Source organism: Mustela erminea, chromosome 10 (assembly GCF_009829155.1).
Source record: "Mustela erminea isolate mMusErm1 chromosome 10, mMusErm1.Pri, whole genome shotgun sequence".
NCBI classification, from domain to species: domain Eukaryota; kingdom Metazoa; phylum Chordata; class Mammalia; order Carnivora; family Mustelidae; genus Mustela; species Mustela erminea.
This window is the reverse complement of record NC_045623.1, coordinates 62625024-62646200: the sequence shown is the minus strand read 5'-3', so window position 1 is coordinate 62646200 and position 21177 is coordinate 62625024. Positions and strand designations below refer to the sequence as shown.

Sequence of the window (21177 nt, the reverse complement as noted above, 5' to 3'; positions counted from 1 at the left end):
GGAGAAAAACTGAAAGCTTTTCTGCTAAGGTCAGGAACACGGCAGAGATGTCCATTATTACCACTGCTATTCAACATAGTACTAGAAGTCCTAGCCTCAGCAGTCAGACAACAAAAAGAAATTAAAGGCATCCAAATTGGCAGAAAAGAAGTCAAACTCTCACTCTTTGCAGATGATATGATACTGTATGTGGAAACCCAAAAGACTCCACTCCAAACTGCTAGAACTTGTACAGGAATTTAGTAAAGTATCAGGATATAAAATCAATGCACAGAAAACAGTTGCATTTCTCTACACCACCACCAAGACAGAAGAAAGAGAAATTAAGGAGTCAATCCCATTTACAACTGTACCCAAAACTATAAGATACCTAGGAATAAACCTAACCAAAGAGGCACAGAATCTATACTCAGAAAACTATAAAGTACTCATGAAAGAAATTGAGGAAGACACAAAGAAATGGAAAAATGTTCCATGCTCCTGGATTGGAAGAACAAATATTGTGAAGATGTCTATGCTACCTAAAGCAATCTACACATTTAATGCAATCCCTATCAAAATTCCAACCATTTTTTTCAAAGAAATGGAACAAATAATTCTAAAATTTATATGGAACCAGAAAAGACCTCAAACAGCCAAAGGAATATTGAAAAAGAAAGCCAAAGTTCATGGCATCACAATTCTGGACTTCAAGCTCTATTACAAAGCTGTCATCATCAAGACAGCATGGTACTGGCACAAAAACAGACACACAGATCAATGGAACAGAATAGAGAGCCCAGAAATAGACCCTCAATTCTACGGTCAACTAATCTTCGACAAAGCAGGAATGAACATCCAATGGAAAAAAAACAGCTTTTTAAACAAATGGTGTTGGGAAAATTGGACAGCCACATGCAGAAAAATGAAATTGGACCATTTCCTTACACTACACATGAAAATAGACTCAAAATGGATGAAGGACTTCAGTGTGAGAAAGGAATCCATCAAAATCCTTGAGGAGAACACAGGCAGCACCCTCTTCGACCTCAGCCACAGCAACTTCTTCCTAGGAATATCATCAAAGGCAGGGGAAGCAAGGGCAAAAATGAATTACTGGGATTTCATCAAGATCAAAAGCTTTTGCACAGCAAAGGAAACAGTTAACAAAACCAAAAGACAACTGACAGAATGGCAGAAGATATTTGCAAACAACATATAAGATAATGGTCTAGTGTCCAAAATCTATAAAGAACTTAGCAAACTCAACACCCAAAGAACAAATAATCCAATCAAGAAACGGGCAGAAGTCGTGAACAGACATTTCTGCAAAGAAGACATCCAGATGGCCAACAGACACATGAAAAAGTGCTCCACATCACTCGGCATCAGGGAAATACAAATCAAAACCACAATGATATCTCCTCACACCAGTTGGAATGGCTAAAATGAACAAGTCAGGAAGTGACAGATGCTGGCGAGGATGCGGAGAAAGGGGAACCCTCCTATACTGTTGGTGGGAATGTAAGCTGGTGCAACCACTCTGGAAAACAGCATGGAGGTTCCTCAAAAAGTTGAAAATAGAACTACCCTATGACCCAGCAATTGCACTACTGGGTATCTACCCTAACGATACAAATGTAGTGATCCGAAGGGGCACGTGCACCTGAGTGTTCATAGCAGCAATGTCTACAATAGCCAAACTATGGAAAGGACCTAGACGTCCATCAACAGATGAATGGATAAAAAAGATATGGTATATATACACAATGGAATACTATGCAGCCATCAAAAGAAATGAAATCTTGCCATTTGCGACAACATGGATGGAACTAGAGCGTATCATGCTTAGCGAAATAAGTCAATCGGAGAAAGACAACTATCATATGATCTCCCTGATATGAGGAATTAGAGATGCAACATGGGAGGTTAGGGGGGTAGGAGAAGAATAAATGAAACAAGATGGGATCAGGAGGGAGACAAACCATAAGTGACTCTTAATCTCAGAAAACAAACTGAGGGTTGGTGGGGGGAGGGGGTCGGGAGTTGGGGGGGTGGGGTTATGGACATTGGGGAAGGTTATTTGCCATGGTGAGTGCTGTGAAGTGTGTAAACCTGGCGATTCACAGACCTGTACCCCTGGGGATAAAAATACATTATATATTTATAAAAAAATAAAAATAAAATAAAAAAACAAACAAAAAAACTTCCCAGGCTGCTGAAAAACTGGATATTTACGGAGTGCTAAATCATTACCCTGCAATCACTTGCTGGCCAGATGAGGGAGAACCATGTTGACAAAGGAAGGGTCAGGCCATCATCATCCAAACCCCTGATCAAATAAAGCATCACTAAATGTGGAGCAGCCAGATCAGCAGAATCCTGATGTGAAACAGTATGAAGCATAGATGCACTGCCTAAAATATTCTTTCCAAAATTTAACTTCTGCTTACAGGTATACAGAGAAACAAGTGTTTAAAAAAAAAAAAAAAAAACAGAGAGAGAGATAATAGGCCCAAAACAGACTCGCTTGGGGTAAGCCCCACATCACCAAACCAAGACTTAACAGCAAACCTAACTGCAGTTTCAACTACTTCCAGAATGGAATCTTAAGCCAGTAAATCTGGAATTTCCCTGTTAGCATTTAGTGCGGTAATCTGCTGGATAGACCCCTTCAGTCAAGCAAAGAAAGATGAAGTAACTCCTCTTTCCCTGTCCCAGCCCCTTTCTGCTTACAAAAATCTCCCAATTTATTCAGAAATGACAAGACACTGGAGGATAGGGAGGAAAAACATCTTTAAAAGAATTTTTATTATAAATTTAAAAAACACATGTAAAGATAGAGAATAATTTGAATAATGTAATGAATCCCCATTTTCCACTTACATTCATTAGTATCAACCTTTTTGTATCTTCTCTTATTTTTTCCCATTTGTATTTTAATGTAAATGCCAGACAAGAAGGCTTTCTCCCCAGTTACTCCAATATGATGTATTTTAGAAAGTGTACCATTTTCATCCACAATTATAGTACTGTTCCTAAGAAAATTTACAGTAATTCCTTATTAAAAATTAATATGATATCCTGCCAATTTGCAGAGTTCTCTGTCTCAAAATATAATTTTCCCATTGGTTTATTCAAATCCTGATCTATCAAATCTATGTGTTGCATGCATTTGCTTATTTTGTCTCGAGTCTCTTTGACTTCAGAACAGTGCCCCCTCCCTTTTGTTTTGTTTTTAAACATGCCATTGACTTGAATAAATCTAGCCTCACATTCTAGATTTATGTGATTGCTTTTTTATGATATCATCTAAATTGTGTAAAAAAACAAAAGTCAACTGAGTAAATTTGAAGACCAAATTGGTTTTATTCTGCAGTTCATGAATTGAGTAGCATCCTTCTAGCAATAGAAAGGAATTCCAAAAAATTGGGCCTTATCCCATTCCTTAGCACACAATGGCATATATACTTCACTTTACCTGTCTTTGAACTTCTCAAGTATGCGGGGTTCCCATATTTACAAAATTAAACTCATTTTTCTCGGGTTAATCTATTTCATGTCAATTTAATTTAGATCAGCCAGAAGAACCTTTGAAGGTATATAAAAATATTTTCTCCCCAACATCCTAAAAAATGAAACCAATCCCTTTATACCCCACTTCAAGCTCTCTCCCTTAATTTCTGTAGGCAAGCATATACAAAAAAAAAGAAAAAAAAAAAGCCTAGGATTTTAACATCAATAACGTCAATCAAAAACTCATTAGAAACAAATTTAACATGAATGAATGAGAATAGTAGTTTGTTACTTTAAGAGACAGAAAAGAAATACAATAAGGATAATGGCTATGTGGCTACTTACAAACAACAAAACAAAAACTTCTGTTTATATATTAGCCTGACAGAATGATTTGATTTAGTGTCTTTACTTGAAAGGCAAATGGATGACCACAGAAAATAAAAACAGAAGAAATTGTGAAAAACTTTGAAGTGGGCAAAAAAGAACACTGGATATCCTATCAAGTGCATCCTTGAGTGTCAATTCTGCCTTTCAAGGCCTTAGAGCTGTTTTACAACTCCATAATCTGTAGAAAACTAATAACAATGCAAAAAATACATGTCTGTAGGAATGTAGGCAAACTATCTGGTGGAATGCAATTGATCATTGCCTCATGAATAGATCAGTTTTGCATCTGTCTGTAAAGTCAGTTCAGCATTCCTGATTGTCTATGTACCTATGGTTCTGAAATTTTCCGGAGAGCAGCTATAACATATTACTGGCTCTCTCAGTAATAATAAGTTAAAATCTCAGATACTGTTCATCTTATATTTGTGTAAGTCATGATTTTACCTCTAAAAATGTTTTCCCTCTAATTCATTTCATTTCCTTTCATAAACTGCAATGGGAATTGGAATCTGAATAGTTTCTGAAGTGGTCTAAAAAAAGTTAATTATTTAAATAACTAAGAATTTTAATAAATACAAAAAATTTAAAAATTAAGGCCACCTTGACACATGTCAATCTTCCTCTAGAATGATAAATAAGAAAAAAATTTCAAATAAATTTTATAATCAATCACTCCTGACATAAAAGAGCAATACATTATGAAATGGCTGTATTTATTCTGATAACAACTGAAGTATTTTTGAAAAAACTGCTGGTACACATCAGGATTCTTCTAGGCACTACATATCAAGTAAAACAGCAATTACATTTTCATAAAAAATAAGCACAATAATTATGTTTAAAAAAAAGAGAAAAAAAGGAGAAAAAAACTTAATGTCCAGAGAAGCTTCATAATTAGATTAAAAGCTTCCTTCGAAAGTAGAAACCAAGTCATTTCAAGAAAAAAAATCACCTCCATTTTTTAACACGTTTTTCTAAAAATATCATACTTTTCTTTCCCCCTAAAAGCAATTTTTTCTAATAGCCCATTCACTTCAGCCTCAAGTAGATACACATCCCATGAACCATAATATTTTTTTAAGGTTTTAGAGAATGTTACTGTCAGGCTTCCTGGCTTTATATGATTCAGAGGCCAATTCAATTACAGTAGCTGCTATGATATTTGCCTTTTCCTCAACACTCTCCATGTCAGACAAAATGAAATTCTGTAAGGTGAACAGTGTATGTTTGTGTACACTGGCCAACAACGACATTTCACTTCAATGTTAAACACTCATATTTTCTACTCATGAGATTTATAATATTAATGATTTATGCATTTACTTTGTCCAATTATAAATGCATGGGAATGATTTATAAGTTCTCAACCCCCAGCTTCCTGAAAGTTTAAAGAATTCAAGATAAAATGAGATTAAAATGAATGCATTTACAGCCTGCCAGTATCTATAAAAACTGAATGCTGTAAATGTGAACACCAAGATTTAAAAAACAGTTTACAAATAAGGCTGACATTGAAAGTTCTAAGAGTCATTAAAAAATAAATCCTACTCAAAATTATTATAACATAACCCTAAACAGAAGTAAGGCCAAATTAAATGTTTTTCCTAGACATTCTAACATTCTCCATATCCTTCCCCCAGATGGCAGAGAGTAAGTCAGTGAGAGAAACATAAAATAAAAAATTCAGTCTGAATCCTTTCCATTGTAAAATAAATCTTTCAAGTAAATTTCTATCCTGGGTTATCATACCATTTCCTTTATTCACATCTATTCATCCATATTTTATAACAATCTTTATAGAAAGAAAGTTAAATAAGGGATCTCTTTCAAGGACAACTTATGTTACACATAAATTTAAAATCTGAACAGTGTTAAGTATAATTTTAAAACTGTCATACCATTAAACATCAACAGGTTGATTTAACATCTGTTCTTCAATTTTTCCCCCAAGTTGTTATGGTAACCAAAATGTGTGGAATATTTGTTTCCTAAATTTAACTGATTATTTCAAGTAAATAAAATTATAGCATATCATCTTATTAACTATAAATATTATTAATACTATAACCCTATATTTATCATTTTTAAATGCTGGCGGATTACAGGATTATATTTAACTAGGCATTTATACATGCTTCATTGCAGAATACACATTAAAAAATAGCAAAGGTACAGTTTTTTTCTAACTTGGGGGCATTTTCTTGATTTTTAAAAGCAAAACAAGGGGCACCTGGGTGGCTCAGTGGGTTAAGGCTCTGCCTTCAGCTCAGGTCATGATCTCAGGGTCCTGGGATGGAGCCCCACATTGGGCTCTCTGCTCAGCAGGAAGCCTGCTATTCCCCTCTCCCTCTGCCTGCGTCCCTGCCTACTTGTGATCTCTCTCTCTTTGTCAAATAAATACATAAAATCTTAAAAGCAAAACAAAACAAGGAAATCAATCTATATTATGAATAACATACTATATTAAAATACTTAAAACAATATGATTTTAGTGCTTTGTAGGAGCTATTTATCACATTCTTTCCCAACACAAGTCAATCCTGTTACTCCTCTAGTTCTCTGCTTAAAAGTTTCCACTGGTGTCCCATCTGTAAGCAAAAGCCAAAGTCCTTACACTGGCTTCAAAATCCACACTCTCCACTTTCCCTTGTTTACCCCATCCAGCCACACTGGTCTCCTTGCTGTCCCTCAAATACACCAGGCTCAATCCTACCTCAGAGCCTGGCACTTACTATGTCTTCTGCCTGGAAGCGTGTTGGCCTAGGAAGCCACATGATTCATTCTTTCATTTATTTCATTTCTTCCTTCAAATACCATCTACTCAGTGAAACCTTCTCTGACTAATCCCATTTCAAACAGCAATTCCAGGACCTCGACCACCTCTGCTCACATATTACCTATCCACTATAGACTGGACTGTCCCCCCACCCCAGATTCTTATGTTGAAGCCTTAACCTTTAATGTGATTATTTAGAGATTATTAGAGATTATTTAGAGATGGGGTTTGGGGAGGTAATCTAGGTTTAAACGAGGTCGGGAGCCTTCATGAGGGATTAACATCCCCTTACAAGAAAAAGAAGAGACACCAATATACTCACTCTCTCCACCAGGTGAGGACACAATGCTCTAGAAGGCAGCCATCTGTAAGCCAGAAAGACCTCACCAGAAACTGAATCTGCCAGGAAATTATTGGACTGCCAGCCTTAAGAATTCTGAAAAAATTAATTGCTATTGCTTAAGTCAGAACCTTGATCTTAGACTTCTACCCTTCAGAACTGTGAAGAAATAAATTTCTGTTGCTTAAGTCACCCAGTCTCTAGTATTTTGCTATGGCAGCCCAAGATGACTAATATATTTGTTCTTCCTTTATTTTCCTCTTTACTTTCCTCATTACTGATCAGTATACAATATATCAGTGATCTAGTCTGTACATTACTAATTACTAATTACTAATATATTTGTTCTTCCTTTATTTTCCTCTTTACTTTCCTCATTACTGATCAGTATACAATATATCAGTGATCTAGTCTGTACATTACTAATTAATGTTACTTATTGTCTGTCTCCCTTTACTGCATAAGCTTCATGAGGGTAGGGATTTTTATGTATTTTGCTCACAACACTTGTAACACCTATGGCCTGGCATTAACAAATAATATTTATCAAATGCACAAAATATAGATTTAAAATATTTTCAATCTTGATATGCTATGGTAGGAAATAATACATTTCTTTGATGATATTCAGGGAATCCAGTAAGAAATAAAAAATATACCGTCTTAAATAAGTTAATTTTAAAAAAATCAAAATTATCAACATTTGTATTTTCATAGAACCAAAGAATCTTACTTTCCTGATTTTCTTGATCTTTTCTCCTCCTATAAATCTGATTTATTACAGGCTCAATCTTCTTCCTACCAGTCAAATAGGTAACCTACTTTATACTGTTAACTCTGTCCAGGATCTTTTTCTGTTTGCTTCCTAAGTGAACTCATCTACCCTGCTTCAAATATCACATTTTTCAGGTGATTCTGAAATCCTCATCTCTTGCCTAGATTTTTCTGTGTTCTGATGCTGTATTTCTAACTACCTTTGAGACGAACATCGCTCAAGCATACTGTCAGGAATGTCAAAGGACAGGAGTTTTATAGGTAGAATGTAACACTGTACTCACATAAGTTAAAAAAACAAACATACAAAAGCAAAAGAAATCTCTTAAATAAATCTTAACTACAACAACAAAAAAAGTAGTCCTTAGCAGTAGTCTATAGACTCACATAATTCTATAAATTGCCTGAGGAATCACTTTGTTTCATTATAGAAATTAGACTTACAATGGTAGGGAATTCCAATCTCTGAATTATGACCATGTATTCTAATTAACAGTATACTCTTGCACTATCAGCTTCACTTCAACCGCTGAATTATTCCCAATATTGTAGTAGAGTTTTATTACTTTCAAATTGAATTTAATCACTTGGGGGGAAAATATAAGAAATTATATGAGGTTTTCAAATTAAGTTTCTGAACTAGGGTAGTTTATTTTTAGAAGAAAAAAAAAAATCTCCCAGTGTTTTTCATCATTGGTTCCCAAATAACATATTTGTTTCTCCAACCACTTTTCCTCATACACACTAATCAATTCATTATTATTTCAAAGACTTTGCTAAAGCACATTTTTTTACAGAATTTACAACAAGCTTCAGATGAAAGTTGTCTAGAATTCATTATTCAGTTTAAGCAAGCCATATATTTTTAGAATTCCACTGAGCAAAAATGCAAAGGAAGGGGATTCTAAAAGAAAATCATGTGATTATTATGACTTTAGAGATAGGCTAAACTTCCCAGGGCAGTACAAGGTCCCTGGGTCTCAGAACCAGTGAGTTTCAGTACACATCACTTACTAATGAAACACATAATGATCCCAGTCTTATGTTGCCCTTTTAAGAAGAATGATTACTATCTATTGTATCAAGTAAATTTCACTGTTATATCTTCCTAAAAAATTTTTTCTTTGAATTAGGAGCATAAATGAAATATATTTAGGAAAGGTTTTAAGAACCCATGTCTGGCCATCTCCAATGCTCATGAAAGATACAAAGCATGCCCAAGCTGTCAATAAATTCTGTCATCATTCCTTTCAAAATATATCCAAAATGTAACCACTTCTCTCACTCTCTTCTGCCTCCATAGTGTCTTAATAGGATTACTGCAAGAGCCTCCTAAATCGTCTCCCTGATTCTACTATTGCCCCATTACATTCCACTTTCCACACAGGAGCCCCAGTGATCACTATAAAACACATGAGTCAGGTCAACTCACTCCTCTGCTGAAAATCTTCTACTAGATTCCCTCGTCACTTGAAATAGAAGTCCTTACAATGGTTTAAAAGACCCTTCATGGTCTTGTCCCTCCACATCTCAACCATTTTCCCCACATTCCTTATTCCATTCAGCCGCCATGTCTTCCTGGCTATTCCCTGAACAGACACAACATACTCTCACTTTAGGTCCCGTACACTGGCTACTTCCTCAGCCCAAGAGACTCCCTCCATATAGTCACAGGATTTGCTCCAGGGATTTTCCAGGTTCTACTCAGTGGGGCCCTCTCTTTGACACATGAACACAGACTAGTAGTAAATCTTCTTTGCTTCCCAGCCCTCTTTACTACCTTTAACCTGCTTTATATTTCCCCCTCATGTATATCACCACTTGACATTTTGTATGTTTGTTTATTATGGAATTACCTAATGAAAATGTTAGCTCCAAGAAAACAAAGACTGTTTTTGTTTTGTCCTCACTCACTCCCTGGCTACAGAACACATAATAGCAGATTAGAGATGAGTATCAACAAATTTTTTTTTCATTTTTTATATCTTTTCAGCATAACAGTATTTTATTTTTTTGTTTTTTGTTTTGTTTTGTTTTAAGATTTTATTTATTTATCTGACAGAGAGGGATCGCAGGTAGGCAGAGAAAGAGAGGAGGAAGCAGGCTCCCTGCAGAGCAGAGAGCCAGATGTGGGGCTCGATCCCAGGACTCTGGGATCATGACCTGAGCCGAAGGCAGAGGCTTTAATCCACTGATCCACCCAGGTGCCCCAGTATTCATTGTTTTTGCACCACACCCAGTGTTCCATGCAATCCGTGCCCTCCCTAATACCCACCACCTGGTTCCCCCACCCTCCCACCCCCCACCCCTTCAAAACCCTCAGGTTGTTTTTCAGAGTCCATAGTCTCTCACGGTTCACCTCCCCTTCCAATTTCCCTCAACTCCCTTCTGCTCTCCATCTCCCCATGTCCTCCATGTTGTTAAAATGTCTATACTGCCTAGAGCAATCTATACTTTTAATGCCATTCCAATCAAAACTCCACCGGTATTTTTCAAAGAGCTGGAGCAAATAATCCAAAAATTTGTATGGAATCAGAAGAGACCCCGAATCGCTAAGGAAATATTGAAAAACAAAAATAAAACTGGAAGCATCACGTTACCTGATTTCAAGCTTTACTACAAAGCTGTGATCCCCAAGACAGCATGGTACTGGCATAAAAAAAAACACATAGACCAGTGGAACAGAGTAGAGAGCCAAGATACGGACCCTCAACTCTATGGTCAAATAATCTTCGACAAAACAGGAAAAAAGACAGTCTCTTCAATAAATGGTGCTGGGAAAACTGGACAGCTATATGTAGAAGAATGAAACTCAACCATTCTGTTACACTGTACACAAAGATAAACTCGAAATGGATAAAAGACCTCAGCGTGAGACAGGAATCCATCAGAATCCTAGAGGAGAACATAGGCAGTAACCTCTTCGGTATCAGCCACAGCAACTTCTTTCAAGATATGTCTCCAAAGGCAAAGGAAACAAAAGCAAAAATAAACTTTTGGGACTTCATCAAGATCAAAAGCTTCTGCACAGCAAAGGAAACAGTCAACAAAACAAAGAGGCAACCCACGGAATGGGAGAAGATATTTGCAAATGACAGTACAGACAAAAGGTTGATATCCAGGATCTATAAAGAACTCAAACTCAACACACACAAAACAGATAATCATATCAAAAAATGGGCAGAAGATATGAAGACCCTTCTCCAATGAAGACATACACATGGCTATCAGACTCACGAAAAAATGTTCATCATCACTAGCCATCAGGGAGATTCAAATTAAAACCACATTGAGATACCACCTTACACCAGTTAGAATGGCCAAAATTAGCAAGACAGGAAACAACATGTGTTGGAGGGGAACCCTTTTACACTGCTGGTGGGAAAGCAAGTTGGTGTAGCCACTTTGGAGAACAGCGTGGAGATTCCTCAAGAAATTAAAAATAGAGCTTCCCTATGACCCTGCAATTGCACTACTGGGTATTTACCCCAAAGATACAGATGTAGTAAAAAAAAAGGGCCATTTGTACCCCAATGATTATAGCAGCAATGGCCACGGTCGCCAAGCTGTGGAAAGAACCAAGATGCCCTTCAACGGACGAATGGATAAGTAAGATGTGGTCCATATACACTATGGAGTATTATGCCTCCATCAGAAAGTCTGAATACCCAACTTTTGTAGCAACATGGATGGGACTGGAAGAGATTAGGCTGAGTGAAATAAGTCAAGCAGAGAGAGTCAATTATCATATGGTTTCACTTATTTGTGGAGTATCAACAAATATTGATCACATAAATGAATCAATGAATCTTGTGATTGCTTCCCATTCCAAACTAGATGCCAGTTATTATTCCTTCAAGTTGCATACCACCACATTTCTACTTTTCTTTCTTTTTTTTTTTTTTAAGATTTTATTTATTTATTTGGCAGACAGAGATCACAAGTAGGCAGAGAGGCAGGCAGAGAGAGAGAGAGGAAGAGAAGCAGGCCTCCTGCTGAGCAGAGAGCCTGATGCGGGGCTCGATCCCAGGACCCTGGGATCATGACCTGAGCCGAAAGCAGAGGCTTTAACCCACTGAGCCACCCAGGTGCCCCCATTTCTACTTTTCTTATGGTAAATCATATTCCCTATTGTATTAAGAATCAATTTGTATCTTATCTTAGTATGAAAGTATCAAGAATCATGTCTTATGTCTCTTTGTATCCCCTCTACTTACTAGCATCATTTCTTTCTTATAAAAGAAACCCAGTATTTCTTGACTGAATTTGAAATCATACTGAAAGTCCTGGATCTCTTTTTATCCTTTAGCAAACAGACCAATACCAATTCTTAAATTCCTAAAGTATATTCTGCTTTTATAACCAACCAGCAAATTTAATTCAAGAGGAGAGATGTAGCCTGGCTTAGAGATGCCTGACATCCATTTTGTACTGATGTTGTAACTACAGAAAACATTTTGAATGATGTTAAGTCAAAAGATTTTTCAGAAGACAGTGAAAACTACTTGTGAGAAAGCTGCTTCAAACTTGATCCATTCAGGAATTCTACCAAAAAAGAACGAACACCACAGAGCACATTTCTTATAAACAAATAACCAAAAAGCAAACTAATACAAAAAGATTTTTTTCTAAGAAAACAAATTCCAGCATCACTATCAAAACAAACAAGCATAATTAATTAAGCCAAACACAGTTCATTAACTGGTATTTTTTTTTGAAAGATTTTATTTATTTATTTGACAGGCAGATATCACAAGTAGGCAAAGAGGCAGGCAGAGAGAGAGAGCACAGAGGAAGCAGGCTCCCAGCTGAACAGAGAGCTGATACAATATGGGGGCTCAATCCCAGGACCCTGGGATCATGACCTGAGCCAAAGCAGAGGCTTTAACCCACTCAGTCACACAGGCGCCCCATCAACTGGTATTTTTAACAACCTTTTTAACAAAACTGAAATCACCAAGACTAAATTATGATCAATATGTTGAAAAATACATACTTTGAGTTTTAGACTTTCACCAAATCAGTTAAAATTAAAAGGTATGATTCTAAAAAGGTTAAACTTTCACCATCAAGAAAGGTAAACTGAACAGGAATTTATTTCCCAAGACTTATGTACAAGCAGGACTTTTATTTTTCAGTCAAATTCTATGAAAACCGATAATCCATAATTATAGTGATCAAAATTTCTGATAGGCTAGACTAAAACTCTCTAAGCACAAGAAGTAACTACATTAAAAATAAATGAGGGGCGCCTGGGTGGCTCAGTGGGTTAAAGCCTCTGCCTTTGGCTCAGGTCATGATCCCAGGGTCCTGGGACCGAGCCCCACATTGGGCTCTCTGCTCAGCCGGGAGCCTGCTTCCTCCTCTCTCTCTCTCTGCCTGCCTCTCTGCCTACTTGTGATCTCTGTCTGTCAAATAAATAAATAAATAATCTTTAAAAATAAATAAATAAATGATACAGTAAAAACAATGTCTTGCCTTATACAGTGTTAGCTCACCTGAGGTATGAGTCTATCCAAGTGCTCAGCTCGATTTCCATGAGAAGGGTGTGTGGATAACCATTCTGGCAACTTGGGATGGCCCTGGAGACTATCTGCAAATTCCATCTGCTGCCAAAACACTGAACTGGCTCTGACGTCCACACAAGCCTAAAACCAGAATTAATTTTTTAAAAATGTTATGAGAACATTTTTAAAAATTTATATCATTATGTTTTAAAGATATTTTCTATCATTATTTGCAAATGACATATCTGATAAAGGGCTAGTGCCCAAAATAGAAAAAGAACTCATAAAACTCAGTATTCAAAAAACAAATAATCCAATTAAAAATGGGCAGAAGACATGAACAGAGATTTATTTCATCAAAGAACACACACAAATGGCCAAAAGACACACGAAAAGATGTTCATCATCACATCATCAGGGAAATGCAAATCAAAACCACAATGAGATACCACCTTACACCTGTCAGAATGGATAAAATAAAAAACAAAAGAAACAACAGGTAATGGCAAGGATCTGGAGAAAAAGGAATACTCGTGCACCGCTGATGGGAATGCAATATGGTGCAGCCACTGTGGAAAATAGTATGGAGGTTCTTCAAAGAATTAAAATTAGAACTACCCTGCAATCCTGCAATCACACTACTGGGTACTTACCCAAAGATAGAAGAACCCTAATTCAAATGGATATATGCCCCCTATAATTATAGCAGCACTACTTATAACAGCCAAAATAGGGAAGCACCCCAAGTGTCCAATGATCAACGAATGAATAAAGAAGATGTGGTATAATACACACACACACACACACACACACACACACACACACAGGAATATTACTGAGCCATCAAAAAGAATCTTGCCATTTGCAGTGACATAGATGGAGCTAGACAGCATAATGCTAAGCAAAATAAATCAGAGAAAGACAAATACCATGTGATTTCACTCATGTGCAATTTAAGAAACAAAACAAACAAGCAAAGGTAAAAAAATAAGAGAAAGACAAAGCAAGAAACAGACTCTTAACTACAGAGAATAAACTGATGATTACTAGGGGGGAGGAGAATGAGGGGAAGGGTGAAATAAGTGGTGGGAATTAAGGAGTTCATTTATCATGATGAGCACTGGGTGTTGCATGGAACTGCTGAACCACTAAATTATAACCTGAAAAAATATAACTCTGTATGTTAACTGTAATAAAAATAAAAACAAATAAAACAAATGAAAAGGTAGCAAGAAACAAACAAAAATAAAAATGACTGCAATGAAAAAATTTTTTCTAGCATTTTAATAAAAGTAGAATGTGCTCATTACTTTAAAAAAAAAAACAACTCATACAACATGGTATTAGAGAAGCCAAAGCTACTCCTGTACAATATTTACAGTAATCGCACTCCCAGAGATAACCCACTATTTTCAGTATGACAGGTATTAAGAACACGTATTGAGGGCAAAAATCTTCCACACAAATTAATATTTTGTTTTCATAAAAATAAGGATTTATAATCTCATCTATTATTAAACTGCATTATAGAAATTTTATTCTTAATCTATACCACTAGAATAATTAAAAGACTTCAACGTAAAGAAATGAAATTATATTTTTTGTTATATTTTTAATGTGCCTATCAATTTTCCTAGTTTTCCTCAGTGTGTGTGCTAAAGAACATATTTAAGTTATTCAAAATATTTATAAACGTTTAACTTTTTTAACAAATAAGATATACATGTCTTGTATATTTGTGCATAATTCCATCAGACACTCATACACATATACTTATCTATACAAAGAACAATTCTGGAAGGCAATTTAGGAAACTGTTAATAGTAGTAGCTACCCTAAGAGTATAAGTAGGGTGTTTGATGATGGAGAAAGAGCAGGACTTTTATTTCTGAATTATATGAAGTACATTACTTTTATAATATAATTATTTCCAAATCCTATGTAGGGTGATTCAGTAAATATTATAATAAGCCTGTTCAATTTATTGACATTTCCAATTTTTTCTGTAAGCAGTGATTGGCTAAAGTGATTATATTTCCCAACTAGTTTACTTTTGATTATGACAATTAAGAAAAAACTCACACTGTACTGTAAAATGTGCTATTAAAAAGAATTAATATGCTTTTAGCCTTAAAACAGTGAGATTGTGACACACAAAAAGGCAAATACACAATATCATGCTGATCTAGTCAATATCCATGCCACTCTGTTTTTATTTTTATTTTTTTTTAAATATTTTATTTATTTATTTGACAGAGAGAGATAACAAGCAGGCAGAGAGGCAGGCAGAGAGAGCCCTGCTGAGCAGAGAGCCCAATGTGGGGCTCGATCCCAGGACCCTGAGATCATGACCTGAGCCGAAGGCAGCGGCTTAACCCACTGAGCCACCCACGCGCCCCGCCATTCTGTTTTTAACAAACACCATCAAAGTATTTTCAAATGCTGGGAAAATGAAAAGAAAAAATAATTTGAAATCCAAGTAGACTTTATTCAATAAAGTTTAAAACAATACGATTGTTTTTATCATGGTAAAATAAATAAAAATTTTGCCATCTTAACCCTTTTTAAGTGTACAGTTCACAGGTATTAAATACACTCACAGTGCAGCCACCACCATGAACCATCCTTATAGATCATTTTGTATACAGCTCTTAAATAATTCCCCCTTCTCCTCTCACCCCCATCCTGGATGACTACCATTACAAACTCTGTCATTATGATTCTAACTATTCTAAGTACCTGATACAAATGAAATCATACACTATTTGTCTTCTTGTGACTGCCTTACTTCATTTAGCTTCCATGTCCTCAAGGTTCATCCAGTATTAGAGCATACTGCAGAATTTCTTTCCTTTTTAATATTGAACAGTATCTTGTATGTCTATACCACATTTTGCTTATCCATTCATTGGTCAAGGGACACTTGGGTTGCTTTCACATTTTAGCTACTGTGAATAATGCTGCTATGAACACGGGTATACAAATACCTTTTTGAAGACATTTTCAATATGTTGAGGAATATATCTGGAAGAGGAGCTGCTGGATTGTATGGTCGCTGAATTTAAATTTTTTTGTGAAACTACCACATCATTTTCACAGTGGCTTACCATTTTATATTCTCACCAACAATGTGCAAGTGTTCCAATTTCTTCACATTTTCACCTTTGTTAATTTCCATTCTCGTGACAGTAGCTATCCTAATGAGTATGAGGTAATATCTCATTATAGTTTTCATTTGCATTATCTAATGATCAGTGATGTTGAGAATCTTTTTCTGTGCTTAGTGGCATTGACATATCTTCTTTGGAGACCTGTCTATTCAAGTTCTTCGTCCATTCTGCAATCAGATCTTTTGTATTATTGTTAGGTTTTAAAAATCCTCTATATTCTGGATATTAATTACTTATCAGATATATGATTAGCAAATGTTTTCTACCAGTCTGTGGGTTGTCTTTTTACTGTGATGGTGTCTTTTGATACAAAAACTTTTTTTTTTTTTTAAATTTTCATGAAGTTCATTTGCCTAATTTTTTCTTTTGCTACCTGTGTCTTTGGTGTCATATCCAAGGTATCACGACCAAATCCAATGTTATAAAGTTTTGATCCCTGTATATTTTTTCTAGGAGTCTTACTATTTTAGGTTTTACACTTCCTGATTCATTATCAATCATTTTTTGTATACAGTATTATGTAAGGGTCCAATTTCATTCTTTTTCTGGATATCCAGTTTTCCAGCATAATTTATTGAAAAGACTGTCCTTTGCCCAGTTTCCATCCTTGACAAAAAACTCATTTCTGGACTATTTTATTCCATTGGTCTATGTCTTTCATGTCAATACCACAGTTTCGATTACTGTAGCTGTGTAGCAAGTTTTGAAATCTGAAGTGTGAGCCCTCCAGTTTTATTCTTTCTCAAGACTGTTTTGGCTACTCGGGTCCTTTAACACTGCATATGAATTTTAGATTTAGTTTTCTTATTTCTACAAAAATGCAAGCAAAAAAAAGCTCTGGGATTCTGACAAGTACTGTAAGGAATCTGTAGACTATTTGGGGCACTACTGACATTTTTAAAATATTAAGTTTTCCAGCAAATGAACATAGGATCTTCCTATTTCTTTCTCTTGTTTTAGCAATGAATTTTTAGTTATCACTCTGTATTTCACCTCCTTGGTTAATTACTAAATCTTTTATTCTTGCTGAGGTTATTGTAAATGGAGTTGTTTTTAATAATTTCCTTTTCAGATTGTTCATTGTTCGTGTACAGAAATGAATTTTTGAGTGTTGACACTGTATCCTGATACTTTGCAAATTAACTTACTAAGTTCAAATCGCCTTTTTTGCAGTCTTTACAGTTTCCTACATATACGATCATATCATCTGCCAACAAAGATAATTTTACTGCTACCTTTCCAATGTGGATAACTCTTACTTCTTTTTCTTGGTCTAACTACAAACTTCCAGTATTATGTTGAACAGAAGTGAAAGTGGACATCCTCGCCTTGTCCCTGAACTTATACAAAAAGCTTTCAGTCTTTTACCACTGAGTAGTATGTTTGTTGTGAGTTTTTCATATGTGGCTTTTATTATGTTGATGTAGCTTCCTTTCATTCTTATTTTGTTGAGTGTTTTAATCATGAAAGGTGTTAAATATTCTCAAAAAAATTTTACATCAATTAAAATGATCATGTGGGGTTTTTTCCCTTCCTTTTGTTAGATGTGGCATATTACCTTGATCAAGTTTTATATGCTCAACCATGCTTGCATTCTAGAAATAAAGCTCTCTTGATTATGGTGCATATCCTTTTAGAATGCTACTGAATTCTGTTTGCTAGTATTTTGTTGGGGACTTCTACATCAATGTTTTTAAGGAATACTGGTCTATAGTTTGCTTGGAGTATCTTTGTATCAGGATGATGCTAACTTCAGAGAATGAGTTAGGAAGTATTCCTTCCTCTTCAATCTTCTGGGAAAGTTTGAGAACTGTTATTAGTTCATCTTTACATGGTTGGTAGAATCTACCAGGGATGCTGTCTGACTTTATTCTTAGATTCTGATTACTGACTCAATCTTGTTATTAGTCATGGGTCTATTCAAATTTTCTATTTCTTCACGATTTAGTATTGGTAAGGTTTTTGTATTTCTAGGAAACTGTCCATTTCATCTAGATTATCCAATGTTTGGCATGCAATTGTTCATAGTATCTTCTTATAATCCTTTTATTTCTTTAGAATCATAAGTAATCTCTGCACTTTCATTTCTGATTTCAGGTAATTTGAATTTTCTTTACTTTTTCCTTTTTCAACTAGCTCAAGTTTTGGAGATTTTGTTGATCTTTTAAAAGAACAAATTTTGATCTTAATGATTCTCTCTAATGGTTTTTCTGTTCTCTATCTCTGCTCTAATCTTTACTATTTCCTTCATTTTATTAGCTTTGGGTATAGTTCTTTTTCTAATCCGTTAATTTGTAAGTTAGGGTGTACATCTGAAATCTTTCTTGTTTTTTAATCTAAGCATTTATAGCTATAAATTTCATACTCAGCACTGATTTCACTGCATCTCATAACTTTCTGTATCTTGTTTTTATTTTCATTCATTTCTAAAGGTTTTTTATTAAATTCCTTCTAATTTCTTCTTCAATCCATTGGTTATTTAAAATTATTCTGTTTTGGGACACACAGCTGGCTCAGTCAGAAGAGCATGAGACCCTTGATCTTGGGGCTGTAGGTTTGAACTCCACATTAGGTGTAGAGATCACTTAAAAAAACAAAAATCTTTTAAAAAATTTAAAAATATATCCACAGTTTTGTGAATTTTCCAGTTTTATTTTTGTTACTTATTTCTAACTTCATCCCACTGTGGTCAGAGAAGATACACTGAATGATATATATCTTAATCTATGAGAATTTGTGACCTAATGTATGGCCTATCCTGGAAAATGTCCCATATGCCCTTGAGAACAATGTGTACATTCTGTTGTTTTGGAATAGAGAATTCTATAGGTTCTCTTAGATCTAGTTGGTTTACTGCATTAAGTACTTTATTTCTTTATATTCTATCTGGTTGTGCTATCCATTATTCTTGGTAAAGCTACTAAAGTCTCCAACTATTATTACAGAACTATCTATTTCCTCCATCAGTCCTGTCAGTTTTTGCTTCATGTATATCTGTAGTATGCAATTAAGTACACAAATTTTTGAAATGTTATATCTTCTTGTTGTTTCAAACCTTTTTTGCTACATAATACCATTCTTTATCTCTTGTAATCTTTCTTAATAAAAGTCTATTTTGTCTGATATTAGTATAGCCACTCCTATTGTCTTTTGATTACTATTTGCATGGAATATCTTTTTCCATCCTATAATGCTCAACCTGCTTATGTCCTTGGGTCTCAGATTAGTCTATTATAGACAGCATATAGTTGAATCACGTATTTTTATCCATTCTAGCAATCTCTGTCTCTTGACTGAAAGTTAATCCATTTATATTTAAAGTGATGAATGATAAAGAGGGACTTATTTCTAAGAATGTGCTAATTGTTTTCTCTATGTCTGCTATCCTTTTTGCCCTCATTTTCTACATTATCGTCTTCTCTGTTTAGTTGATTTTTTGTAGTGAAACATTTAAATTCCTTTCTCATTTCCTTGTGTGCATATTCTACAGCTATCTTCTCTTTAATTACCATGGAGATTACATTTAACAACCTAAGTTTATAACACTCTACTTAGAATTTATACCAGTTCAACTTCAGCAACATATAAAAACTCTGCTCTTTCACGGCTCTGTCTCCATTCTCTTCAGTCTCTAATGTAACAAAATTACATCTTTATATATTATATAAACAAAATAATAACAATAATAATAAAGTAATTCTTTTAAAAGCATTAGTCCCCTGAATTACATAGAAAACAAGATTTGGAATTATAAACTAACCTTACAGTAACACTAGCTTTTATACTAATATTTTTTTTTCTTTAAAGGTATTTCCTTTAAAGGTATACATTCAAAGGCATTTTAAAATTGTACAGAAACAAAAAAGTATAGTTACAAACAACTGTTATAATAATACTAGCTTTTGAAAATGTCCACATATTTACCTTTACTAAGATATTTATTTCTCCAAAAAGCTTTGAGCTACTTTCTTATATCCATTCTTCTTACCAATGGGACTCCCTTGAGCATCTTTTGCAGGGCAGTTCTGGTGGTCATGAATTCCCTCAACTTTCATTTAACTGACAATGTCTTAACTTCTCCCTCACTTCTGAAAAACAGTTTTTCTGGACACAGGATTCTTAGTGACAGCTTTATTCTTTTATAGCACTTTGGATATAACAAACACTGTCTTCTGGACCACAAAGTTTCTGATGAGAAATCTGCTGATAATCTTAGTGCAGATACCTTGAATGTGATGATTCACTTCTCTCTTGCTACTTCAGAATTTGCTCTATGTCTTTGGTTTTTTGAAGTTTGATTATAACATATAACCCCTGGGTTCATCTTTCTTGAAGTTCACTGAGCTTCTTGGACATTTATATTTATGTATTTCATCAAATTAGGGAAGTTTTCAGCCATTATTTCTTTTTTTTAAATTAACATATAATGTATTGTTTGTTTCAGGGGTACAGTTCTGTGGAATCAACAGTCTTACACAATTCACAACACTCACCATATCACATACCCTTCCCAATGTCCATCACCCAGCCATCCTATCCCTCCCACCTCCCTCCTTTCCAGCAACCTCAGTTTGTTTCCTGAGATTAAGAGTCTCTTATGGATTGTTTCTCTCCCTGGTCCCATCTTGTTTCATTTTTTCCCTCCCTTCCCCCCAAAACCCCTGCTCTGCCTCTCAAATTCATCATATCAGAGAGATCATATGATAATTTTATTTCTCTGATTGA

The 21177-nt window shown here is 35.1% G+C and overlaps 1 protein-coding gene across 6 annotated transcripts in view; it reads right to left on the bottom strand.

Moving 5' to 3' along the window:
* Positions 1–21177, bottom strand: part of OMA1 (OMA1 zinc metallopeptidase) — an 89136-nt gene that overhangs the window by 13932 nt on the left and 54027 nt on the right. For 5 of the 6 annotated variants that reach the window (XM_032301661.1, XM_032301665.1, XM_032301664.1 and 2 more), the window contains one exon: positions 13274–13423. The exons of the other annotated variant lie outside the window; for it this stretch is intronic. In XM_032301661.1, coding sequence (XP_032157552.1) covers positions 13274–13423 — 150 coding nt within the window. The remainder of the gene's footprint in view (positions 1–13273; positions 13424–21177) is intronic. 6 annotated transcript variants of the gene reach the window in all.